Source organism: Octodon degus, unplaced genomic scaffold, assembly GCF_000260255.1.
Source record: "Octodon degus isolate 3935 unplaced genomic scaffold, OctDeg1.0 scaffold00077, whole genome shotgun sequence".
Lineage (NCBI taxonomy): Eukaryota > Metazoa > Chordata > Mammalia > Rodentia > Octodontidae > Octodon > Octodon degus.
Genome location: NW_004524653.1, coordinates 10,448,647 through 10,476,180, shown reverse-complemented (window position 1 = coordinate 10,476,180; position 27,534 = coordinate 10,448,647). Strand labels below are relative to the sequence as shown.

The following is a 27,534-nucleotide window of genomic DNA, read 5'->3' as shown; positions in this document are numbered from 1 at the left end:
CCCACCAGGGGGCGGGGCTGGCTGGCATGTGGTGCTGGGGGACTGAACCGCGGTCCCTGATGCTTTGCTAAGCTTGTTCTAAGTAGGTGCTTTAGACCACTGAGCCATCTCTCCAGCCCCTGGAATTTCTTTTGAGTAAATCTGGAACCTCCCTCCTTCCCTCATGCAGGGCAGTTCAAAGCCCCATCAGTCTAGTGGGGCACTAGAGGCAGATAGGCCTAAGGCGTCAGGACTGCCCCCAGGATGGGGCCTAACTTCACGTTAAAATACATACAAACTATATATTAATAATTATATATGTTAACTGTTTGAGCCTCAGGCCCCGTACAACCTGGGGTTGTCCCTGGATAACTCAACTGGAAAGGTTTACTTGAAAGAAATTTAACAGAAATTTCAGCATTGAAAGCCTGTGTCCTGAGAGGCCTCTGAGTCTTGGGCAAATAGAGACTGTGGTGACCCAAAAGGAACCCTTCCTCCATAAAGGAGATGGGGTGGGTATCAGGAGCCTAACAGTTTCCCTGACTCACCTGGCTGGGAGGCCACCATTTGGCCCTTTGGTGCCAGGCCTCCTGTGAGGGAGCCCAGGAAAGAGCTCTGCTTGAAGCCACTCCACCTTCCTCTGCTCTTCTGTCCTAGTGACCTGGCTTGTCCTCAGCGAGATCTACCCTGGGGAGGTCCGCGGCAGAGCCTTTGCCTTCTGCAACAGCTTCAACTGGGCTGCCAACCTCTTCATCAGCCTCTCCTTCCTCGATCTCATTGGTAAGTCCTTTGTTCTTATCCCTCAGCTTAGTTGTATCCAGATCTAGAAATAGTTTCTTTCAGAGTCAGAGTCTCTCAGTATCAATATCATTTTAGTCACAAGTGACGGAAAACCCAGTGCAGCCCAAGTTATGTTGGGAATATAAGGGAATATTCTGCCTTAAATCCCTGACAAGAAGAAGGTGGAGTGCCTTCAAGCAAAGCTGATGCCTGGGCTCCATCACAGCTGTTGACCATCATTCACTCCTTTGGCCTCCGCCTGTTGTTTCACACCCAAGCAGATCAGGCTCACAGAACAAAGATGACTGCCAACAGCCTCTCAAGCTTAGCCGCAGGGAAAAAGATCCCTTTCCCCACTGGCTCCAACCCAAGTCCTGGGACAAGTCCTCATTGGCTCAGCAAAGTCAAGGTCACGTGTCCGTCCCTCAGCCAACCACAGTGGCTATGCTTATGCCTAGGCCTCATTGTGGGTCCCAAAGCACAATACAGTACTTAAGCTTCAGTTCCTTTCCTTTTCCATGTGACCAAGAGTCCCCTCCTCAGGTACACAGCAACTCATGGAGCTGTAGGGGGAACTGGGGGAAGAAGCCACCCACCATAACTGTCTCCTCACATAGTATTAAGGACTCTAGGCTTCCCCCTGTTGCTTCAGACTTCAGGCGTTCCTGAAGTAGGGAAAGAATGAGTGAGACAGAGGGGAGGAGAGGAACAAACGGAGAGGAGAAGATGCAGAAGAAAAGGAGACAGGGTCAACAGGAGGAAGAGGAGGTGCAGGGCTGCTTGAGTCCCTGGTCCAGGGACCAAGCTTTATGTCTGTCTTCTCCCCAACCAGTCAGACACAGGCCAAAGTGGATGAAGTTGTTTCCCAAATAGCCACATCACTGAAGGACCCATTGCTGGGACTTTGAGTGCTATTTTTGAAGCTGAGCTAAGTCTGTGTCCTCACCGAGCTATTTCCCACCAAGCTGAATGTCACTGCCTCAGTTCAGGCATACCGAATTCTGAACATGGCTAACGTGTCAGGTGTGTGGGAGTGATCTTTCCCCTAAATGCAAGTTGTTCCCATTTGTGTTGATGGGTTTGTGCCCCAGTACCTGCTCTGCCTCTGTGGTGGTCGATCAGATTTGTGCCTTTAGCCACTTACTGATAGTTCCTTGGCCCATTCCACAAATCTGTCACCCTGAGCCTTTGAGGGAATTGGCTTTCCATGCCCCACCTAGAACCTGCCAGAAGGTCCAGGCTGTAGGGCACTCATACCTGCCCTCCTGTCCCCAGGTGCCATTGGCTTGTCCTGGATCTTCCTGATTTATGGGCTGACTGCTGTCCTCGGTCTTGGCTTCATCTACTTTTTCGTTCCTGAAACAAAAGGCCAGTCACTGGCGGAGATAGACCAGCAATTCCAGAACAGTCGGTAGGATGTGGACGCAGATGGCTGGATCTTGGGAAAGAGCCGCCCTAGTCCTGGGCCAGAGCTTTGGATGTCATCCTCATCCTGTTTCTGCTGGATGCCTGTTCCCTTTCCCTTTCCTCCTGTCTCTTCTTGCCCTGAGCTTTGTCACAGTCTGACAGTTGTTTCCCATCAGTTGTTTTGTGTCTTCCGGCAGCAGCTTTTCCTTTGACCCTAAAGCCTAGACTACAGGGATTTAAAAATCTCTGTTATAGAGTAAGAGGGCAGAGCAGAGAAATCCTAAAACCATAGAATCTAAGATTCACAGAGCCCTGGAGAAACAAAACCTTGTAATTATGACCTTTAAAAATTTCATAGAGGGACCAGGGAGATAGCTCAGTAGGATAAGTGCTTCCCTGGCAAGCGCAAGAGCCTGAGTTCAATCCCTGGTTCTGAAAAAAAAAATTTCATAGAAGGGGCTGGAGAGATGGCTCAGTAGAATAACCACTTGCCTGGCAAGCTCAAGGGCCTGAGTTCAATCTCCGGTTCCAAAAAAAAAAAAATTCATAGAAGTCTGATATACCTGTAATTCCAAATACGTGGAAGGCTGAGGCAGGAGGTTCAGAAGTCCAAGGCCAGCCTGGGCAAGCTTAGGGCAACCTCATCTTAGAGCAAAACATAACAAAGAAACAAGCAAAACTTATACACAAAACACTTGTGGATGGACTTATTCCATTTATTCTGTGGATATTTATTAAGTCCTTATGAGCCTTAGGAGATGTGGTAGAGATTAAGAATAGCAGGTTTCTTACAGCTTCTTACAGGCATAGTGGCCCACGCCTGTAACCCCAGCCGTTGGAAGGCAGGAGGGTTGTTGCGAGCTCGAGGCCTACCTGGGCTACATGGGGAGTTTGAGGCTGGCTCAAACTACATAGCGAGACTCTGTCTCAGAAAACAGCGAACAAAGGGCCGGGAAGATGGCTCAGTGGAATAAGCACTTCCCTGGCAAGTTCAAGGGCCAAAGTTCAATCCCTGGTTCCGCCAAAAAAAAAAAAAAAAAAAAGAAAAGAAAATAGCAAACAAAATACAAAAGAACATGTTTCTTTTCCTCTTGGGACAGAGAATAAACAAGCCAATAAATGCCTAAACATTTAGCTGGTGATCTGTAACCAGAAGAAAGTGAAACCAGGGTGACAGAGGAGACAGGATTCATGGCAACATTAGAGTAGGTGGTCAGAGAGAGAAGACTCTTTCTAAGGGGGTACACTTTCATTAGTGAGAAGAAAGAGGTGGCCATGTGTGAAGAAGAAGGGTAGGGAGGGGAGGAGGGCTCCAGGTAGAGAGGATGGCAAGGGAAAGGCCCTGTTGTGGGTGTTAGGTACGAACCTATGTAATCGACCAGATCAGGCATTCTGACATGAGAAGATTTTTTGGAACTAGGGAAGGGCAGCTGGCTGTCTAGTAGACTAAGACAGCAGTGAACAAGGAAAAGCACAGGGCTTTTAAGGAGCCCTGTCATTGGGGGTGTATCTGACACAAGCAGGGAACAAGGGAGGGCCTACAGAAAAGCAGCTCAGCCAGATAGGTAGGAGCTAGCACATCAGTCCTCAAGTCAGAGAGGGGAAATCAGAATCGGAGCATCACAGGGCTTTGTACCATTGAGCAAGAGAGCAGAACAGCGGCCCTCAGTGCGACGCAGCCCTGAGCATCCTTGCAGGTGACCCTGGTCTCTGCATAGGAAGACACCCCATTCTACTACTGGAATGCCCTGAGAGATTCTAAGTATCCCTCTGATATGGAGTGGCCCCAGCCTCGCCCCCTGCTGGCTCCTGAAGCCACGCAGGCCTGGCATGGTGTAAAACCTCCACCCTGGACCAGCCCAGCCCAGAGTGTCTCCCAGCTGAGTGGAGGAACAAGTGGATTTCAAGAAAGAGGCAGAGGGGCACAGAGGCAAGGCCTTTGGAAGCAAGCCCAGGGGTTGGGCAAAGTGGGGGGAAGCATCAGGCTGAGCCTGGGGGCCTCCGAATGAGGACAGCGAGTTTGGGGTGTTGGGAGAGCTCCCAGGCAGGCCCATGCCCTGCCATTCCAGTCTAGATAGCTGAGGGGGCTCCTAATATGAGAGCCACAAAGGGAGAGTGAAAGGAGCTTGATCTCAGCCACCAAGGAGCAGGACAGCTCCCAGGACTCTGATACAGGAAGTAGCGGGAAGGTCTTTTCAGCACAGTTCAGGCCTGTCTTGCGCCATACAAGAGTCCCAGGCGCAGAGCAAGTCTGATTGGTCAAGGCAGGGCTTCTTGACAGACAACCCTACATGCTGCAGAGCAGGTAATTCTCAAGGCCAAGGGGTAGACGCTGGATGAGGGCAACACTCACAGCTAGGGGGCCACTTCTGGCCTTGTCACTGTGCCTTAGGTGTGCTTTTGACCCTGAAAACTTTTTTTTCTTTTTTTTTGGCGGAACCGGGGATTGAACTCAGGCCTTTGCACTGCCTAGGCAAGCACTTATTCTACTGAGCTATCTCCCCAATCCCGACCCTGAAAACTTACAGCTCAGCCTGCAGTGGTCCAGGCAAAAAAAAAAAAAAAAAAAGCCCCAATCCTTGTTTTATGCCAATTTCTCAAAAGTCCATTCACTTAGCTTCCACCAAATATTTTTAAGGGCCAGTTAGGAGCTGGGCAGTGAGGAGACACTGTCTCTAGTTTAGAGAGAAATTACATTTGCAGGGAGAGGGGGAGAAGGGGGAGGAAGAGGATGAGCAGGGGAGATAGAGACAGAGGGAGAAAGAGAACAGAACACACAAATGCACACGTATGATCATTTCAGAGCAGCATTACACCATGAAGAACACAAGCTGGGTTAATGCATGAGAAAGAACAGTGGATTGGGGGAGAGGTGCACCCCGTAGCTAGGGTGCGGGCAGGCTGTTGGTGCTCTCATGGACCCTCCACAAGCACGTGGCATGTGGGCGCCTGCTGCATTCACTGCTGGATCTCCAGGGCCCAAGACAGCACCGGGTGCATCTCGGGTGCTTAAGGAACGCAGCTCCACTGAAGGAAAGGAAGGCCTCTGAGGGGTGAGACAGCCCTCCATTTCCAGGGCTGGAAGTGAATGTTCTGGGCAGGGAGGAACAAGAACAAAGGCCCTGGGGGCAGGGTCTGAGGGAGAGACTGGAGGCCAATGTGGGGAGGGTGCTGTGGGCACTTGGGAGGGGAGGGCAATGGCGTCAGGGAAGGCAGTGAGGAGGGGCTGGGGTATAGGCGAGTGTCCTAAGAGAGGGACAGGATCTGGCTTCTATGTTTAGAAAACTGGCTCTGCTGTGATGGGAAGAGGGTGGGCATGGGCAGGAAGGCTGGGGAGCTGCGGGGTGCCCTAGTGAGGGGACAGGGCAGTGTGCATAGAGACAGGAGGCGGAAGGGGCCAGATAGGAGTGAGAATGGGCATGGTGCCTGCTGCCCCCAGGAAGGGCGCTGATCCTGCTGCCCTCTGATCCCTGTCACTGTCCCCCTTGACAGGTTCACCCTAAGCTTTAGCCACAGGAAGAGCTCGGCCGGCATCCAGTACAGCCGCATCAAGGTCTGCTCGGCCCCCTGAGGAGCCCACCCATCCAGAAGGTGCAGACCGCCACTGCCTGCAGAGCATCTCGAAGCTTCCTGCTTGTGGGGCCAGCAGCACAAGGTCCAGGAGGCCCCTAGGGGGTGACCCCTAGCCCAAAGGAGGAACTTTTTGTTGTTGTCACTTTTTCCTCCTATTGGGGTCAGAGATGAAAATCTGAGAAGCCCAAACTCATTTTGAGTATGAGACCCTGAAGATCTGTCTTCATGCCTCAGTTTCCCCACTGACTTCGCATATATCTACAGCATTTTTAGTGAGAGCCTCTACTGAGTATTTCTCACACTGTGGACTTTCTCAAGCAATCTTTGGTCTTTGGGGTACCAGTCCTGGCAGGAAGTGTCTCCTAGAATCTCCCCTAAGAATACCACATTCTCTGCTGTCTTTTTCCAACTCACAGGGGTCTCTGGGGAGAATCCTGCCCTTGGGATCTTAGCTCTCAGTCTTGTTCATCTCCTCTAATCTTCTTGCCAAAGATCTTTATCATTTACTTGAAACTCTGACCACTTGGCCAGGCTTGAGTTCTAGTCCTGGTTCTGCCAGTTTTACTCCTCTGTGAACCTGGGTCTCATACATGCAATGGAAGTCTTGGGCTGGGCTGTGCTTGAGACCTCTCCTGACCCCACTGGGCTGGAATTCTATCAGCTGGTGACACAACAGACACTCGACACGGACCCTGCCCACACTCTGGTTGCTGACACCACTTTGGAGGATTCAAGTCTGAAGGAAAGGAGAATAGGATTTGGGGGCTGTGCACACAAACATCCAAGAACTGTCACACGTGTGTGACAGACACGAAGGTCCACTGCCAGGACAGGGCAGGAGGCTCTGCCAGAGGAAGGGAGTTTGAAGACCACGCAGCTGGCTGTAAGTGTGGCCTCACTAACCACGCCCTCAGCCTCCATGTCCTCATCTGCGCAATGGGGACAGTTGTGCCCCAGGTGCTGTTTCACCTGTGTCCAGGGCCCATGAAGGTTCCTCTCTGTTTCTAGTGATTTCCTGAACCAGAGATGGGCTAGAGCTGGCTTGTGAGAGATGATTATTAAATTAAACTGGTTGTCAAACACAACTGTTATTAAAAATGTAACTTATTTTATATTATTGAATTATAATTAAATGCATGATATGAAAGACAAAGGTAATTAATACTCCATCTTCACTGACTCCTAATTATCCTAATACTCTTTGCCCTTAACCGTGTTCAGCTGGCCCCAGAAATGTGCCCACATCACACAGGTTAAGGAACGCTAATCAGGGCCGGGTTAGTGTGAGTTAGCAACTGCCGGATCACATGTTAGTGATGCAAATTAAACTTAAAAGCTTGCCATGAGCTGGGGAGACAGCTCAGTGGCCTAAGTGCCTGCCTGGCATGTGCAAGGACCTGGGTTTGATCCCCAGTACTACATGCTGTGCTGACCCCAGAACTGGGTATCGTGGGGCCTGCCTATAATCCCAGCGCTGGGGAGCTGAGACAGGAGGATCACTATGAGTCTGAAGTTTTGTCCAATTTAGCAGATGTAGGGCTTATGTCACTGGTAAAGAAATACTGGACTACTGTCTATCCTAATGGCTTTTTTAATGGTTTGCATGTCTTTGCGGTGCTCGGGTTGAGCCCAATGAGTGCTGAATTACATCCTGATAGGTTTTTTTCAAGTGTACAGCTCAGCAGAAAAACAGGCAGAGGAAAAAAGAGAAAGGGGCTTTATTTTCTTTGAGGACATGGAGAGAATTTGGGGAATAGAGGAATTCTCTCGAATTAAACAAAGGGAGACTGAGGTATTTATGGCCTTTGTCAGGGGTGAAGTTTGAAGGAGAAGTCTAGATACACCTAAAAGAGCTGATTGGGGTCTTCCCTGAGGCGGTGGGAAGGGTGGAAGTAAATTATGTCCTGGACTAAGTTGGAGAAGAAGGGGGAGGTGGTCTTGGGAAGATGGGCTTTTAAGGGCATCGGCCATATTAGATGACCACCACAATGATTTTAACAATTCATACTAGGGCCAGGACCTATCATATCCCCAGCCCTTTTTCCATTTTTATTTTCAGTCAGGGTCTCACCAAGTTGTCCAGGCCAGCCTTGAACTTGAGATCCTCCTGCCTCATCTCCCTAAGCAACTATGATTACAGGGATGCACTACCACGCCCAGCTTAACTGCTTTACTTGTCCTGTCTCATTTGTTAACGTGAACAACGGTTCCAGCCAGCTTCTGTGGTGTGTACAAGTGTCAAGCATTTTCATTTGTGGTCCAGTTTTGTCAAACCATGACTGAACTGCAGGGAGAGTTGGCTTGGCATACGAGCCATGAGGTTCAAACTATCAGAAGGATTCTGTCAGAATTAACTGGTGTCTGAAATTTGCATAAGAGGAGTTACAATAAAGAGCATTTACAAGGGGCTGGGGAGATGGCGCAGTGGTATAAGCGCTTCCCTGGCAAGCGTGAGGGCCTGAGTTCAATCCCCAGTTCCGCAAAAAAAAGAAAGAAAGAAAGAAAGAAAGAAAGAAAGAAAGAAGAGCATTTACAGTATAGAGTTCATTTTTATTTGTAAGTTGTGCACCACGAGCTCATCTTTTATCCCGAGAAAAGTCACTCCCAGAAGCATGCGTGCTCTTCTCTGGAGGGCAGCTAAGCATCTACCAGCGCTGCGGTGTCCACGCTGGCAGCCCTCCTGATCTCACCACAGAGCCACACAGAGCCACACAGAGCCACACCTCTCTACATTTGCCTGCCCCTCCTTCTCTTCTTAGGCTGGTTCCTTCCCCTCTCGACCAGCACCCTACTCTCTGAGGTAGGAGAAGAGTGGGGTGCAGGGAGCCAAGCATGGCAGACAGGCCCAGGGGTCTGTTCCAGCTGGTGTCCGCCTCGTGGAAATGTGGCGCACCGTGTGGCCTGACCATCTGAATTTTCAAGGAAAGCCAGACATTCACATTTTTCTAGTTGCCGAGTATGAGCTATCGGTCCTAATCTTGGAGACGGATAGAAGCCACACTTGGCACCGTGGCTACATCACCTGTAGTCTGTGCCTCCATGCCTCATGGGGTTTTTCTTTGTTTGCTGTGTTTTGTGTATTTTAGGGAAAGGTCTACAGGGTTTCAGGGTCTCACTACTAGACCAGATTCGTAGTGATCTGCCTGTTTGCAGCCTCCCAGTGGGTTTCTCTTTCAAACATTTCTTTCAACCACATTTCTAAGACTTCGTCTCCTCAAAGAGCCAAGGCTCTGGGGACCCATGCCAAGCCATCAACGCAGCACTAGCTGTTTGGGTAACGTGGGTGGGAGAGGTGCTATTGAATCCAGATGAGAAGACATCTAAAAAAAGAATGTCCCATCGCTCAACTTATTACAGTCGGGGTGGGGCTTGAGCGACCGCCCCTCTGGATCATGGGGATGATCTAGAGATGACATCACTTGGTCCAGGAGGAGCTCAGAGTGGGGCTGTGTCCCAACAGCATCCTGGACAGCTAGTGCTGAGTGAGGAGGACAGCAAGGATGCAGACCACGTGGGAGATGGGAATGTGGGCAGGCAGCAGAAGGAGCTAAGAAGCTGAGATACCAGCTAGGTGCTCCGGGACTTTACCATCAATCAGAAGAGAGAAGTGTTCAGTTTACTTATTCGCAGGTGCATGCTGGGAGCTGCCTCCTCCCATCAGCCCAAGAGTTGTGCCCAGCAGGGTGGTGCCCAAGCCCTTTTTTGTGCAGGACACTTGTGTTACACGTGGCCGCTGCTTAGCATCACTTGGGTCATTTGCCAAGTTATCCTAATTGACTACTCACAGATTGCCTTTCTTCTGATTGATTTGCTTTTCCATTTAAATGAATAAATGTCTTTTGAAAGGAAACTATAGTAATTCACTTTCCACCTCAAATGGGCATTTATTATTATGTGTCGGGCGCTGCTCCACAACGTGAGGGGCCTCATCTTGAGCTCTTTGTCCCTCAGGAGCTGACATTCTGGGGGGGAAATACCTTAGAGCCAAGAAGAGGAGAGAAGAAGTGGGGAGAGAAAAAGAAGGAAGGGAGGAAGGGAAGGAGGAAAGGAAGAGGATGGGAAGAGGGGAGGGGAGGGGCAAGAGAGGGAAGAGATAGAGGGAGAGGGAAGGTTTGGGGGAGAGACAGAGACAGACACAGGGACAGAGACAGAGACAGACGGAGACAGAGACAGAGACAGAGACAGAGACAGAGACAGAGACAGAGAGAATGGTAGGAAAAGGGCCAGGGCCAAAGAGAGCGCGGGTGGTCGAGGCAGTTGCTGGCAGCTATGGTACACACTGTGCCTGCAGTAGTTGGGGAGCACCCCCTGAGGCGCTGGCATCTGAGCAAGGGCCTGCATGAAGGACTGAAGGAGGCATGGCAAAATCCAAGCGAGGGCATCGCAGGCGGAGGCCACAGCACATGCAAAGCCCAGCTGACACAAGGCTGAACTTGGCAGACTGGAGCCTGCCCAGAAGGCTGAGCAGGGGAGTCCTGACGTAGGAAGAGCAGGGAGAGCTTGGCAGGATCTGATGGCAAAGGGTCTGTTTAGATTCCATTTTCAATATCCTGGGAGGCGGGGAGGAGGCGGCCAGTGGCTGACGTGATGGACCCAACGAGGTTGAGCACTCGCTGGACGCTGATGAATGCGAGCGGTGGCCACTTGCACGGATCGGAAGAAACCGGCACAGCCCTGAAAGCGGCACCTTCTCACCCACGCCTCGCTGCGTGCCGCTGGCCACAGGGGGTTCTGAGCCCGTGCCCTCTGCGCTGAACCCCTGAGCTGTACTTGAGCAGCCACACCCTGGCCCGAGGCTATGGAGAACAGGATGGGACTCGTATCTGCGTGGCGCTCGTGGTCCCTAGCGCATTCCCAGCCCTACCGCGGTGCGCCCCCTGCAGGTAAATACAGCCCCAGGCCGAGAGCGCGGGCTTCCCGAGCACCCGCCAAGACCGAGGTGCCCTTTGTCGCTCTCACACGTCGGGTCCTCCTAAGGACAGACATGAAGCTACTTCCCGCCTCGAGGTGGGCCAAGCTGGGCCAGGTGGCCTGTCCCTGCCTGCGCTGCACATGGGGCTGATGACCCGCCCCGCGACCTAGCAACCTCTGCCGGGTTTCATCTCCTCCACCCTGAACATGTTTAACCCCAAACACACTGCTTCCGGCTTTCACCTGCACCACCCACCTCCTGCTCTGTACAGTTTCTGCAAAGGCTTCCCCATTCCCTGACCTCTCCGAGATCTTTGACCTCTCAATGCCAACCGCTACGTGCCTTCAGCTTCCTCGCGGTCCAGCTGAGCTGTGTCCCGACTTTATCAGCCGCGCCTTGTGGACAGCCCCGTGCACACGGGCAACAATGATCCTCGAGTCGTAGGAAAAAGGTTGTACAACCTGGTGAACAGTTTGCATTTGAAATCAGTGAGCTCACACTTCAGACCCGCCCAGGGCACCGGTCCCTTCCCTCCAACTCTATAATTTGACATCGTGTCCTTGGCTGACCTTTTTATCTCTCTTACTCTTTTTTTTTTTTTCTTTTCTTTTTTTTTTTCTTTTTTCTTTTGGCAGAACCAGGGATTGAACTCAGGCCCTTGCACTTGCCAGGGAAGCGCTTATTCTACTGAGCCATCTCCCCGGCCCTCTCTCTTACTCTGGACTGCTTGCCTTGCTCATGTTTTCCAGGATGAGTAGAAGGTCTCGCGGGCCAGTGGCTTCGCCTCTCTGAGCCTCAGTTTCTCACCTGCAAAGCTCCCCAGTCCAAGGGAAGATCCGCTAAGGTGCTGGATGAAAATCGCATTTCCAGCTGTAAAGGGCAGGGCATCAACATAAAGTGGGGCTCAGGCTCAGTGCCCCCAGGACCGGGCAGGGCACCCCATGCCTCCCCCAGGGCCATCCCCGCATTGACTCTGAACCAGGGCCAAACTCAGTTTCCACATTTGTTCATTTTCCTTTCCAGCTCAAATATTTTCTCCTCTGTGGCAGAAGATGAGATGGAATTTTAATGTGAGAGGCAGAATTTTCACAGAGCTACCCTCTGGAAGGATTTCCAGCCCCTCACATGCTGGGTCCTGTCCAGAAAAGAGAATAATTTATTGTAGGTGGCTTGGCACATGGCTTTGGGGATTTTTCTCCTTGTGAAATTTTCAAGTGGAAAAGCTGACATTCTGCTTTTAATTGATCTTCACAACATGAGAAAAATTCCCAAGTAGGTGATTGAAAGACTAAATGAAGTTGAAGTCTAAAATTACAGCTGCTCTCTTATTTTGCTTTGTACTAAAGTTAAGTTAAAAATAAAACATTTATTGATAAATTTACATCTTTTAAAGTAATATAATTGGGGCTGGAGAGATGGCTCAGTGGTCTAAAGCACCTACTTGAAACAAGCTTGGCAAAGCACAGGGACCACGGTTCAATCCCCCAGCACCACATGCCAGCCAGCCCCGCCCCCTGGTGGGCTGAGCTGGCCACACACACACACAATAAATAAATGTAATAAATAAAAATAAATAAATAATTAAAAAAATAAAAATAAAAAAATAAAGTAATATAATTAACATGCTCTCAATAGTTGTCTGGATTCCTTTTTCTTGTTAAAATATTTGAGCCTTTACAATTGTTCTTATACATTATACTAATAGCGTTCACAATCTCTGTGTGTGTGTGTGTGTGTGTGTGTGTGTGTGTGTGTCTTTCCACTGGCTTTGGCACCATGAAGTTGCTAAACTCTTCCAGATTTGGGATCTGAAAACTCTCCCTGTGGCATACCATCCTTGCAATAATAAATAAAACTCAATGTTTTTATTGAGTCTGATCAACACCATTTCAACATGTAAAGCGAGAAAATGCTTTTAGAAAACAACTCCAACATACAACCGGATGGTGAATAATGTACCTGTTTGTTTTGTAAATTAGATAGATGGAAACCAACCTGATTACTGATTCCTCTAGACAGCTTCAGGGATGCCAGAAACAACCTAAGTGAGCATTTGTCTTCTTGACGTCCCCAAACCCACAAGTAGACCTACTACCAGGCTGCCATCATTGCCCAAGGACCGCGGCCAACACAGATCTTAAACACATACGGATTTTCTATTTTGAATGAATAGTCATCAAAATATGAACAGGGTTTACCTTGAGGTAGTAGAATGAATGATAATTTGGTTCAATATGTCTTTCTGCGTTGCCAAAGGGCACTTCCAGAAAAACAAACAATACGTAACTAATTTATGAGGAGGAAGTGCAGAAAATTGAATTATGCTGCTGCAAGTCCTCCTCTTTCTTGTCTTAGACATTAATACTCTCCGTTTACTTCTTGAATAGAGGCCTTAAACATATCTAATTTCCCCCAGGAGATGCTTCTAAGCCTTTTATTTAGTTTAAACCTTCCTATTTAGTTGCCAACCTTTGAGATGTGTGGCGGTTCACAGAGAACCTTGTATTTCTGGCTTCTCTTGATAAAAGTTCTGTGAGCGCCCTGTATTCTGAAACTCAGCCAGCAGATGGCGCAGGGTCGCAGCTCCTCCTTCAAGTTGGGCCGGAACTTCCCTGTTGGCGCCCTTTAAGTGTCTCATGGTTACAATCTTAAAAATAGAAACGTCAAAAAGAAAAAAGAAAAAAGAAAAGAAAAGAAAAAAAGAAAGAAAAAGAAAAAAGAAACGAAAACTTCTAACAGTAGTAATCTCAAGGCAGTGGGCTGGTTATGTTGGAAGGACGGGAACAGTTAGCTCCCCACTTAGAACCTTCTTTTTGTATCTTGTTTCTACAATTAAAAGACTACTAAATAAAAATGCCATTTATTTTTTTATTTTTTGGTGGAACCGGGGATTGAACTCAGGCCCTTGTGCTTGCCAGGGAAGCACTCATTCCACTGAGCCATCTCCCTGACCAAAAATGCCATTTAAAAGTACCTTTTTTAAACTTTAGAAAATACTGAAAAGTCTAAAGTTAGAGATAAGAGCTGCCTGCATCCTACTTATTACTGACAATATTCTGGCATACATTCATGTACTTTTTGTCTATAAATCAAACTGGTTAGAAATGAAGACTGGAGGGGCTGGGGAGATGGCTCAGTGGAATAAGCGCTTCCCTGGCAAGCGCAAGGGCCTGAGTTCAAACCCCAGTTCCAAAAAAAAAAAAAAAAAGAAAAGAAAAAGAAAAAGAAATGAAGACGGATATCAGGACAGATATTGCTGGGCTGGCTGGCATGTGGTGCTGGGGGATCGAACCATGGTCCCTGTGCTTTGCCAAGCTTGTTCCAAGTAGGTGCTTTAGACCACTGAGCCATCTCACCAGCCCCACTTATTTTTTTAGATCTGCAGATATATCATCCTTTTCACAAATACATTGTCCTTGCCAAGGTTAAGAACAGTATCAGCAATTTCTCCTAGCGCCTGGCTTTTTCTCTCCTTCTGGGTGTGTAGAAAATTGAATTACGCGCGTACCAAGTCAACATTCCAGTTTTCCTGGCAAAGACTGATTCTGTCCGTGGAAACAGAATGTTTTCATTTTCTTTCTTTTTTTCTGCCCGTCATTCTATGCTTTTCTGGTTTCTCTATGTGCGTATTTTTCCTCTGGATCTGGCACTATGAAGTTGCTAAGTTCTTCCAGATTTGGGCCAAAGCTGCCCTAAATCTCTGGGTTTGACAGACTGGGATGGTGGTTACTGAGATGCAATCCAGAAAGCTTTCTCTGGGACCCTCCATCAATCAGATGCTAACTCTTGAGAAGGGAGACTTTGGCGTCCACAACTCCCTTGGCCCCTGGAGTTCACTGCCTTCTGCTGAGGTTGGATATGGACACTGCTGGACACAAAGTAAGTTCTGGCCGTGTCCTTGACGGTCCAGACCCAATCAGGTAGCTCTTGGCCAGAGGTGGAAAGTTTTTGCTGTTTATTTTAACCATCTTCAGACGAGAACAGGATGTAAGGCTGCCTCACACTGGCGCCACTGGCACCCTAACTTTTCTGTTTCCTCGGTAAATTAATTGTTGAAGACGGTTACAATCTGACCATCTATTAGAACCTGGAATTTCTAGCCTCCCGGAGTTACCCCTTCTATACCCTCAAGTGAGACCTCATCCCGTGTATCGCGGGCCACCAAGAACACCCAGCACCCACCGCCGCTGTGCCCATGAGGTTCTGGAGGCCGGGGTTCATGTTCTATGCACTGAAAGAGCCGAAGCCAAAAAGACCAGTCAACAATGGTAACTTCCCTCCCACCGTCCACTCAGACCCACTGGGTGGAGTAGGAGGGAAGCAACAATGTAGTGATGAGAATAATTAAACACCTGTATAATTTATTATTTACCTAAATAATTTAGATCACTTCCAAATGTAACAACTGCCTAATCAAGGCATTAAAATGCTGAGTCACGTCAAAACGCTGAACTTCACTGCTCTCCTGCCTCTCCCTCCGCGGCTCCTCCTTTCTCCTGCAGGTCGTTCCATGCATGACGCTGGCACGCTATGGCATCGTGCTTTCCGGCCTCTGCGGGCCAGGACCTTCTCTTCTTAGGTGGTATGTTGCAGATCAGGGAAGCAGGGCTTGCCAGTTCCCGGGGAGGGGGGACACCTGGACCGACTTCCTTCCCGGAATGCGGATGATGTGCGCCCACTAGCGGCCACTCTTGGGTTTGCAGCAAGTCCTGGGCAGCTGTGATGCAGCACCTAGCTCGGGTCCCCTCTTTCCGGAATCCCAGATGGCCACAGCCAGCTGTTTCTGGAGGCTCTGCCCAGACTCCCAAGAGCCTCTGTCTGAAGCCATCCTCACTGAGGTGGTAGTCCAGCCTCACATCCCTAACTTCTAGACTCTCCCACACCTAGGTCTGGCACTGGTCAACCCAGAGGACCCAGGACAAGCGCTCCAGTGGCTTCAGTGGAGAGGCGGTGTCTTCCAACCTCAGCCAGATCGGTCATATGCCAAAAGCATCTCCCCTAAATCAGCCCTCTAGGCTTCCCAACCTCCTGAAGGGAGCCACTGAACCCAACTCTCCAAACCTACTTTTCAGCAGGGCCTGCGTGGGTGGGGAGGGCACTCGCTACCCATTGGATCACCCCGGCCTCAACAGCTTCAGTCAAGCAGGCAGCAGAGAGCGCCCCACTCTCCTCCCTCCAAGCCTGCAGGGCGCTCAGGGGAGCAGGGCATGAGCCATCTCTCCACCCTGCCTCGTGGCCTCCTTGGCTGTCATCTTCAGCCTGTGGCAGCTCAAATACAGGAAGTAGCTCTATTTCCCCTTCATCCTCTTGCTCTTTAACAGCTTCGCTCCCGCAGTCCTGGTCTGGTCGATTTTTCTGTCCGTAGCGGGCTCCGTCTTCGGACGTGTCCACCTCTGTTCACCGAGGGGGGGGGGGAGTTGAAGAGATCCTCCCTGGGTCCCACCCATTTCATACTGGCCAATGAGACCCTTCCAGTCTGCCTTCCGGACTAAGCGATTGGTTCAGGCGTGGAGGCGTGGCCAAAGCTGAACTAAATGGAGTGAATGACCCTGAATCTGGGGAATGGTTTTCAAATCCCCTATGAAAAACTTCTTACTTTTTTCCCCAGAATGGCTGAGAGAATAGGATGTAAGCCTAGTGCTCGTTTCTATCAGGCTGCTACCAGCAAAGTCAGCCTGGATGAAAATATAACCAAGTGCTCGGCACCTCGTAGATAGTTTATTGAGTGAAGGAAATAAGGCAACTAGAGCCGGTGGTGGGATTCAAAGAGATACCAGTTGCCCTCCGAGAAAGGGTAGCATACGAATGCAAGTCCACCTCCCTGAATTTACCCCACAGGTGCATTTGCACGTGGCACGTGGGCAGGTTTATATCACGGGAGTCAGAATGGGGGTAGATAACTGTGACGCATACTTTATGTGCTGCTGATTATTTTCTTACACTCATATATAACTTCCTACAAAGAAAAATTTTGCTTCAAAACAGATCGCTTGCTTTAATTCCTTCATATACTATTTCACATTTCTGGGCTCAGGGTCTTAGTAGCCATTCCTGTCCTAGTTACTTTCAAGGTTCTGTTTCGAAAACGCTACCATGTAATTACAGCGTAGAGACACACGGGGGCGCACCAGACACCTGTTAAGAAGGGTTTAGCTCGAATAGTGGAGACCTCTGTGGAGATCAAGGAAAACCCACAGCCGCCTTTTTATAATAAAGTGGACAGTTTGGCAAAGCAAAAGGCGAAGTAATGTCCTCAATGGGGACGCACCCCAATCCCAGCCCAGGGGCTCAGTTGGTCTTTTGTGCCCACCAGTAGTTTATAGTTGGCCGGTGCTGGGTTCAGACGGGAAAACGTAAGAGTATGTCTTCTGGGCACTTCTGAAAGAGTTTTCCCTTGTGACCAAAGAGAAGGATACTTGAGAAGCTTCTTTTCTGTCTGTCCCATCTTTAGTCATTGTGAGAATGTTTGGAGCTGCAGCAGCCCTTCTGCAGCTGCAAGGAAAGAACCGGAGAACAGCAGAGCCACCCCCCACCCTCCTACCTAAAATCCCTGGGCTGCTCACCTAGCTGGTCATGGGACCACCTAATGCAAGACCTCTTGTGACAACACAGCCCTGTTGAGCTTCATCCTTGGCGTCACAGCTGTCAGCCCTGTCTTCCTTCTTATTGCTGATTTCCAGTTTGCTTACCCATTCTCCAGGTCAGGGATAGCCGGTGGCTTCCCATTAGGGTGGTTGTGTCAGGGCTTCTGCATGGACAGAGGTCGCACGCCCAGGGTTGGGATCGGGAGGTCACGAGGTTCCTTTGCATTGAACTTCATCAGAACCTGCCCAGGTGGCCTGAGTGTGGAGACATGTCTTACGGTCACTCTCCATCTCCCCTCAGTTCTCTCAGCCAATCCCCACTGCCAAGCACAGAACCTGGTACATGGTCGGTGCTCAAAACTGTTTGCCAAGTGAAAGGACAACTGAGGGCCATCGCGTGGGGGTAGGGGTGGGAGGATGTCATGGGGCTCATATGCCTAGTGCTGGCATGGGGGATCAGAGCCCGGCCCCTCAGTCCCCTTTCTCCTCATCTCTTCCTCCAGAGCTGCAGGCTCTGAGACTAGAAAGATCTTTTCCCCCTGCAGGAAGCAAGGAGGTAAGAAACCTCCTACTCTAGCAGGACTCCAGACCTGCCAGCCCTTCAGAGTTTTCTTGGAATGGAGTCATCTTTGTTTCCCTAGTGGCCCTGCCCCTTGGGGGACACTGTGCCTGCACTCCACTGACCTCTCTCCTTTGGCCTCCCTTGTTCCCACCCAAAAAGGGTCTGTTTGCCAGGGTCTTCCCACTGCCTTTCTTTTTCACACTGGCTCTGACCTTAGCTGCTGGCTTTTCTAGGTTAATTGAATTTGCCCCCCTGCTGGCTGAGGAGGTTGCAGCCAACGCCAAGCACAGCTGGGCTGCGGGAAGGGCCAGGCGCGCCCACCTCTGTGGCTTCGGTAGGGACAGGGCTGGGAAGGTGCAGGGCGCTGGGCAGGTCCGGGAAGGGTCTTGGGCTCCTTCCCACTTTGGTGCGCAGAAGGTCGCCCAACATTTTCTTTTCTTTTCTTTTCTTTTTTCTTTCTTTCTTTCTTTCTTTCTTTCTTTCTTTTTTTTTTTTTTTTTGGTGTCTGGCTCAGCCCGCCCTGGGGACATGTGGCACGACATGTGGCACCGAGGATCAAACTTCAGTCTGTCCCCGCGCTTGCCTAAGCAGACACTTTAGATGGCTGAGCTCTCTCTCCAGCCCCCAGCATCTTCTTAGGTGCAAGGTGGGGAACATGATAGAAATCAGGAGGGACAAGTTCCCAGCCAGGTTTGAACTTGTCCCCCAGAAACTGGAGAGCCGGCTAGAATCTCCCTTGTCACCCACATCTGGTCTTAGGCTCACCCCCACCCCCTCCCGCAGGCCCCACAAGGCCCGGCTTGGCGCCGAACCTGGCAACTGCTCTGCAGTACCAGGGCACGAGCAGCAGAGGGCGAAAGGGTTCCTTTGCCGTCTTTTTATTTACAGCTTCTTGACAAGAGTAAGTAGGCGTGCCCTAAGAAAAACGCAGAAATCGCAAAAAAGCAGAACAAAGAAATACATATCCTTGGTCGTCCCAACTCCAGGGAGAATAACCACTGAAACAGTGCTTTCTCCCTGATTTGCGCGTCGCCTGCATCCGGTGCTTTTAGTGGGTCAGACAAGCTCTCCAAGTCCTCCCTGGTCACCCATGACAGCCAGAAGGGGGTGCAGACACCCAGCAGGTCTGTGGGGAACCCTCCGGGTCCAATGGCACCCACGGGTGTTTGTAGTCCACAGAGGGGAAGAGGGTACAAGTGATAGGAAAAGCGATGGGAGATTCAGGGCGGTCCCAGGAGGGCTTCTCGGAGGAGGGGACCAGAGCCTGGAGGGGTGACTCTGGAGGTTCCTGGTGATACAGAAGGTAGTGAAGGGACAGTAGAAGGGGAAAGGCCTTCGCTGTCCAAGAAAAATGTGGAAAGTTTAGTTGCTAAAAAAAAAAAATAAAAAATAGAGCAAAAGACACACTGCCCTTGATCAGAATCTCAGAACACTCGTCCTACTACATTCGGAAGCAATTTGGGAAGTCCTCTCTCGTGAGTATCTTTATCAAGGGATTAAAAGTATGATTTGCAAAGACTGAGTGGCATGCAGCGGGAGGCAGGCTTGTGACGAAGTCGGGCGGTCCTCGCCCACCTGGTTCACTCGCTCTGGCACCAGGCACCTTCGGGCTGTTCTGCGAAGATGACCATGAAAGGTAAATGTTTCGACCTGACTTGGCACAGGGAGGCGTCCAGGACAGTAACTTACGGACGGCAGCTGCTGCCGGAAGTGTGGAGAACAATGGGATGCCTCGTTTTGTTTTCAAGTGTGTTTGTTAGGCGGGGCTCCCGAGGGGCATAAATGACAATACGTCTTGTACTATATGACCATTCACTATATGTGCAGACCTCCCCTGGTACTGCGGAGAAAGCTCCTTTTCCTTGGCAAAGCAGGGTCTCTGGTGCATCAGGCTGTTGCATACATCCCTAAAGTAACCCAGGGTGGGGCGGTGGAAGCCAGAAGACGGTGGGGGCCACCCAAGCTACTGGGGTACCAGGGAGCCAAGGGAAGGAACAGGGGTCCTTTCTGTGCCTTTGCTGGTCCCCTTCTTGTGGCATTCCCCTTCTGGTCATTCAGGGCACAAGTCAGATGTCACCTCCTCAAAGAGTGTTTTCCCTGGTCATGCTGTCTGTACCAGCCATCCTCTTCTGTCGTCCTTTCCCCACCACCTCTTTCTTTCTTCTCTGACCTGTCCCCCTCCCCCACTGGGAACTGAACCCAGAACCCCACACATGCTAGTTAGGGGCTTTACCACTGAGCCCCACCCACAGTACCTCCCATCACCACTGGAATGCTGTCGTCAATTTACTCTCTTGCACACAGCCCATCCCCTCACACCTCCGTGGTCCTATTAGGATGGACCATAGAGGTTGGGTGGCTTCATTCACTACCCAACTGCCTAGAGCTCAGAATGGTGTTGGACCCTTAGCAGGCACACAAAGAATAAGCATTCAAAGGGGCTGGAGAGATGGCTCAGTAGAATAAGTGCTTCCCTGGCAAGCGCAAGGGCCTGCATTCAATCCCTGGTTCTGCAAAAAAAAAAAAAAAAACAGACATGATGATGCACACCTGTAATCCCAGCACTGGAGAGGCTGAAACAGGAAGATCACTATAAGTCTGAGCTAAAGAATAAGCATTCAGTGCATGGACGGTTGGCTGAGTCGGTGAATGAGTGAATTCGTACAATGAGAAGAATGCAGTGGGGGAGGGGGAGAAGTTGCCCTCCAGAGGCGGATTTCAGAGGTTCAGCCTGTGGCAGAGGCAAGTTTAGGACCAGATCCCCAGGAAATACCAAGCCTCCACCAAATCGTGCAGGTTTTGAAACATAGCCCTTAATGTGATTTGGGCATATTGGGAATAATAAAAATGTAGGCAATGTCTGCTTAGAACACACTCCCCGATTCAGTTTCCAGGCTGCTCATGAGTGAGTTGTTAAATTATCAGGCCCCGTGGGTGAGGAAGGATAGATTCGTAGTGTGTTCAAACTGGAAGGCCCAGAGAGGTGACAGAGAGCAGACCTTCCAAGTCTGGTGGCAGCAGCCCCCAACAGAAATGCAATTTGCACTGTGTACATGCGCGCGCGCGCACACACACACACACACACACGCATGCGCACACGCCTTACCAGAACCTGTGCTTACCACTTTTGTGCAGCGAGGGCACCCTGCTGTCTTCTATTTGTTCTGTTTATTGTTTTCAGCGCAGATCACGACCCACCGACTGGATCCTGCGCTTCCCTTGAGCATCACAGCTCAGACTGAAAATCAGCAGGTCTAACGCCTCAGGTACCTGCAGGGAAACCAGGAAGACTGGAGGGGGGCAGAGGATGACTTTGCTAAGGTCGGTGCAAAGTGAGGAGCAGAGTCAGGGTACAAGGAACTTTCCCTTCTTTCCCAGTGGAGACATCGGGAGGCCCGAGGGTCCAGGGCGCGTCAGAGCCTTTGGACGTGGGAATTGCAGCCCTGAGGACAGAGTGGGGCAGAAGCTGCTCTGTTATACTCGCTCCCCCCACCACACTGCACCCCGTTCCTCCAGCTGTCAGGCTCTCGTACCACTCATGGCTACCCAACAAGAGGGAAGCTGGGTGTCTCATGCCAGCAGTCCCACGCACGCGCCTTGGTGTAGGACGGAGGACCCCTATGCACTGGGATCTGCTGGGTCCTCGATACCCAGAGGAGGAGTTTTATAAATCCTTAAATGTTGCAGCTTGGGGCTAGATGTCCCCTCAAAGTCTCATGCGGGCATGGGTGGGGTGGGGCTTGATCAGGGGAGGCTGGATCTAGAGTGTGTGATGCTAGGCTGAGTCACTGCTTACTAATTGGGTGGGCCAGTTGGTCTGGCACTGACCTAATCCCAGTAGCCTAGATGGGGTGTAAAAGGGGCAGAAAGAAGCTGCTGGCACGGTGTTGCATGCTCTGCTTGCTACTGCCCACCATAAACTGTTTCTCCTCTGCGATGCCCCTCTGCCACGCCACCCCGCCCTGGAGCCAGCTATGGACTGAAACCTCTACACACCGTGAGCTAAGCAAGCCTTTCCTCTTTCACCCTTGGGTGTTGCGTGTTTTTTCTCAGCATCATGGAAAGTCACTAAGACAATGGATGAATGGAGCATCTGGCATGAAGGGGGAGTGAGAGCAAGTCTCAGAGCCCAGGCAGCTAGGCCTAGGAGCTAGCAAGCAGCAGCAAATCGCCCACGAGCAGGTCCGGAAGCAGAGGGGGCTTCTAGGTTTTGTCTTTATGGAGGCTGAAAAAACATTTCGCATGAAAGGGTCAGGGGGACAAGGCCACAATCAGCATGGCATTTGTGTACCGATGGGGTCAGGAACACAGTGTCATGGGGACGAGACCTCGTGTGCAGCTCCTCCGAGGCAAGCGTGCTGATCCTAGGTGGGACTCGAACTTCAGATCCTCATACCTCAGCCTCCAGAGGGCTGGAGTTACAGTTGTGCACCACCACACCCAGCCAACCCCGGAGCTTTGGGAACACCCCCAGGGTATTTCCCACAGTCCTCTGCTCTTGAACAGCACTGATGTCCCTGAAGAGAGCACTTTTCTAATACCTACATTAGCAGGCATGACTTCGCCAGTGACACTCACGTCTGAAGATCACAGCACCAACGAGTGAAGCCTCTGGTGCGGGCCTGACAAAAGCCAGTGGAGCCAGGGCAGTTGCTGCCTCTGGAGGGCGGCCTGTGTGATGACCCCTCCCAGAGAGCAAACTCCCAATCAGAACAGCTGGCTGCTGCTGCAGGGAAGATCGAGGCTGAGATGCACTGTCTCCTGTCGCTGCGGAGGGCACAGAAACTGGTGCCTAACTATGTAGTTACCTCACAGAGAGTTGGGAAGGATGCTGAGGGAGTGAGCAGGGGGAGGGAGAAAGCTGTGGCCCAGCCCAGTTTCACCACAGCTTTTATACCAGGCTTGGGATGGACCCTAAGCCTTCCACATGCGAACCAAGTGCTCCATCATGCACTACATCCCAGCCCTGGAGCAAGTGATTTAGCAATAACTGGAGAGCTGCAGCCTAGCCTGAGGAGGGGAATGGGAGGGGGAATGCCAGGCAGAAGTGACTTCGAGTTCAAAGGGGCTAGGGCAGTGGTGGCAAACCTATGGCATGCGTGCCACAGGAGGCTGTTTGCACCACTGAAAGCCCTAAAGGGTCTGCCATCACTGTCCTAGGGAGAGTGACAGCATGGCCTGCCTGAGGAACAGAATGAAGACTTATGAATAGGACCGGGAAAGGGGGCGAGGGGCTAGAGCTTTCTGGCTGTACAACCAGAGCAAGGATTTGGGCTTCTGCATCTCTCTAGGTTTTCGTGCCCCTTGCCACAGATGCTGGCAGACATTGGGCTAAGCAAAGCTCACAAGGACCCAGAGAAGCAGTGGAAATAGAATCCTTTGTATATGCCTTCAGCTATAAAATCCAATTTAATATTGATAGTTTCATTTTTTTAAATAATAATTTCCATTAGATTGAGACCAGAATGCCTCATGCAGCCCGGTGTGGCGTGCCAATGGATTCACTGAATGAAATCTTATCTGAAATCTTTTTATTTTATGCTATTAAAGACACAGCAGAGAGCAGGCAAGGAGAAAGTTTCACTGCCCAGTTAATGCACAAGGTCAGCGGGAAGTGGCCCCAGGGCTGTCTTAAAAAGATTGCCATTTCTGATTCCCTACTCCTGTTTCACATTACCAGTAATTGACAAGCCTCCTCCTCCCTCAGATGAAGTTAATGGAGGTGTCCTTCTTCGCACCTTGGGTTGTATTGGCGACTCAGTCCCGGGGCTGGCATCGCCCCCAGGTGCCCTCAGAGGCTAGGGTGCTTGGTGTGGCTTGCTCCTATTTCCCCCTATGGCCAAGGGTCTCTAGATGGCATTAGAGCTAAGGGGTGCACTTCCCTCTGGCCCTGAGACCACAGTCCACGTGCTTCTGAACCCCTGGAGAACACATCTCTTGAAGAAGGGAAAGACATGCTTGAGGGGCACCTCAGAGGTGCCAGGAGCTGAGCCATGTGCAGAGAGGTCCCGAGTGAGGAGAGGGAAACCCTCCTGCTAGCTGGATCCTAAAAAGAGGAAACTTCCCCTGTCCCACCCTCTTTTCCTTTTTAAAAAAAAAAACATAATAAAGAGATTTTATTTCCAATATTCAAGGACTGATTGAAAAGTACAGATGGCGTTTAGATTAAAATGTATTACAGTAAATGTCACATTACCAATGATCCCCTTAAAAGTGCTCCCTCTTGCTTCAAACACACTTATCCCATCTTTCTTGCCACTTTCTAAAGCATTCTGGAAGTCATCCCCTTTCCTGAGGATCTTTACATGGTATGATTAAAAAAAAATACAGTCAGTGATGTGGCCAAGTGCCACTTACAGAAAGACAGGTGCATAAAAATATTGATGTCTTCATCCACCACCTTATTCACCAGATCCCACACCATGAAACTTCTGGCTCTTCCCCAAAGTTAAAATAACCTCAAAAGGGCGACACTTCGAATGGATTCAGGACACCCGGGCAGCCATGAAGGCTCTACTTAAGACACTCACGAAAGAGCCCTTCCAGAACTGCTCAGAAAGCAGCACGAATGAAGGGAGAAACATGTTTGAGTTGTGAGGGAATAATTTACCGTGGATTAATGACAATGTGTCTTTTACTGTAATAAACTTTTCATTAAAACACACATCATATTTTTCAATATATGTTACATGCTCACATTACAGAACATATAGCCAACCAGTGCCGCTGCTCTCTGCTCCAGCCACGCAGCCCCTGGCCGTCCTCTGTACTTTCCACACTGACATTCCTCTGCCTGGAACTGTCCTCCCCCAAATATCCTCACTGCCTCCTGCAATCCCAAACTTCACTCAGTTGCCCCTTTCTCAGTGAAGCTGTCCTTCCCCCTACAGGTCTCTGTGTTCACACCCCTAACCTGACACCACCACCACCCTACCTGGCTTTATCTTTTCTCCCAAATGCACATCCAAGGCTGGTGAGATAGCTCAGTGGACAAAGCACCTGCCTTGGAAAGCGCAGGGACCAGGGTTCGATCACTGGTCTCCTATGCTGTGCCAGCCCTGCCCCTGGGGCGTGCTGAGCCACTGACAGAGTCCGGGCATGGTGGTGCACACCTGTAATCCCAGAGCCAGGGACCCTGAAACCAGGAGGATCCCCACAAGTCTGAGCTGAGTAGTGAGACCCTGTTCCTAATACATAAATGAAAAAAAAATTACTAAATGCACATCCACCTCCACCCCTCTCTATCTCTCTTAAGTGTTTAGTATCTGTCTCAATGAACCAGGAAGTTCTGCATTTTTAAATTCACTACTTTACCTTCATGAACAAAACAGTGGCTGGCACGTAATAAATACTCAGCAAAAATTTGTACACGAAGACAAGAAAGGGATGGAAAAATCCCGCCAGATTCCCCTTCCTATCAGCCAGCCACTGGTAATATTTTGGTGTGTTAGCTTTTATCTTTTATACATATATATATATATATATATATATATGCTTTTATTTTATTTGCACAGCGGCATCGCTGCCATGGATAGGACACCAGAGGAGGTCGCAGAAGCCTCTGCTTTGCTCTCTAATGGTTGTGTCTGCACAGAGTGGGTGACTTCCATCAGGAGACCGCTGATGTCCCTGAGCCAGAGGGAGGACTGCTTGCACTGGCTAAGAGATTTTTTTTCAGCGCTAGGGTGGAAAGGCAGTGTTCCATTCTTGGAAGGCAAGCGCTCTGTCACCGAGCTCTGTGTGTGTGTGTGTGTGTGTGTGTGTGTGTGTGTGTGTAGTAGTAGTAGTAGTAATAGTAGTAGTAGTAGAACCTTCACACCAACCTATATCCACAGTTCTTTTCATTTTATTTATTTATTTTATTTTATTTTAAGGAAGGGTGTACAGGGTGTTCAGCATCTTACTACTAAATCGGACTTGTAGTGATTCTCCTGTTTATTCTCCTGTTTACCCTAACCCTAACCCTAACCCCACTCATACACCATATTTTTTAGATCCTACTTTGGCATTAACATTGTATCTATTTCTTACCTTACTGCAAGTGCCTCATAAATCCCAAGAGCTGGGATTACAGGAGCACGCCATCATGCCCAGTCTCAGTTGCCATCTCAGCATGCCCCGGAGGTGGGGCTGGCACAGCAGGCCTGGGAATCGAACCCCAGGCCCCTGCACCTGCTTGCAGGCACTTTAATCTGCTAAGCTATTTTGCCAGCCCTTTACTTTTTTATTTTGAAACAGGGTCCTGATAAGTTGATAAGTTACCCAGGCTGGCCTCATGCTCAAATCCTCCTGCCTCAGCCTCCCACAGTGCTGGGATTACAGGTGTGCAGCACCATACCCCACTCATACACCATATTTTTTAGATCCTACTTTGGCATTAACACCGTATCTATTTCTTACCTTACTGCAAGTGCCTCATAAAAAACCCTCCCTAAAGACTGTGTTGACTGACATCAGAACGAGTCCTCACCGGCTCACACCATCCCTTGATCTTTTTTTTTTTTTTTTTTTTTTTTTTTTTTTCGGGAACCAGGGATTGAACTCAGGGCCTTGCGCTTGCCAGGGAAGCGCTTATTCTACTGAGCCATCTCTCTGGCCCCACCCCCGATCTTTTTTTTTTTCACCCCCGATCTTTTACACTGAGGTTCTTTCTAGTTTTTCCAATAAAACATAACACGAGATGAGCACCTTCATATCTCTTACCGGATTTCTGATTCCTTCCTTGGATCAAAATCAGGGCAATTTCTGCTCAAGGAATCAGTGTTAGATTATCAAAGTGAGTAACGGCAAGAAAGATCGTCTTGTCTTGGAAACCAGGCTGTGAAAGGGGTGCGGACAGCTGGGGACTGCGCCCCATAGCGCGGGAGGTTTTCCCAGGACAGAGGAGGCCAGGATCAATTAGAAGGAAAAGCTATCTGACCACTAGGGGGAGTCCGTGAGAGTATGGGTGAAAGAGTGATTGTATTAACCTACTCAGGGGTCAGAGCAGATAGGACAATGAATAATAATGCTGATACTTAGGCTGGGGAGATAGCTCAGTGGTCTAAGCACCTGCCTGACAAGCACAAGGTTCCAAGTTTGGTCCCTGATACTGCATGTCACATTGGCCCTGGAACTGGGATATGGCGGTAGGCACCTGTAATCCCAGCACTGGGGAGACTGAGACAGGAGAATCACTGAGTCCAAACTGCATCGTGAGACCCTGTGTCAAAATAATAATAATAATAATAATAATAATAACAACAACAACAATAATAATTAAAATACTACTGTTATGGTTTATGTCTAGTTGCTCACACGCAGCCTCATGCATTCATAGAGGTAGCTTCTAGAATTTAACCCTGTGATGGGCAGATCACTGTCCTTTCTTATAGTCACAGAAATGGAAACGGAGTCTCAGAGAGGGGCTGAGTGATTCGCCTGGCATCGTGCAGACAGCGAGCGGCAGATCCAAAACCCACACTCACCCTGTCAGACATCCAGCCTTGTTTCTGTTTCTCTATCACCTTAAAAATCATAATCAATTGGGGCTGGGGAGATGGCTCAGTGGAATACGCGCTTCCCTGGCAAGCACAAGGATCTGAGTTCAATCCCGATTCCACAAAAAAAAAAAAAAAAAAAAAATCACAATCGAGGCCAAAAGCAACCAGGGTTGGAGCCAGCAAGACACAGCATGTTCCAAGACTGGAGGACAAGACCAAGCCGGCAGCATTAAATGGCACAGCAATGCTGAGAGG

The 27,534-nt window shown here is 49.9% G+C and overlaps 1 protein-coding gene across 2 annotated transcripts in view; it reads left to right on the top strand.

Annotated features, from left to right (window-relative positions):
• Slc2a10 (solute carrier family 2 member 10) overlaps positions 1–6,869 on the top strand; it is a 13,680-nt gene extending 6,811 nt beyond the window's left edge. The window contains exons 3-5 of one of the 2 annotated variants that reach the window (XM_004636116.2): positions 637–759; positions 2,035–2,170; positions 5,659–6,869. In XM_004636116.2, the coding sequence (XP_004636173.1) occupies positions 637–759; positions 2,035–2,170; positions 5,659–5,737 (338 nt within the window). In that variant the 3' untranslated portion in view covers positions 5,738–6,869. The remainder of the gene's footprint in view (positions 1–636; positions 760–2,034; positions 2,171–5,658) is intronic. The other variant, XM_023720802.1, reaches the window with a different exon arrangement.
• Positions 6,870–27,534: the final 20,665 nt, after the last annotated feature.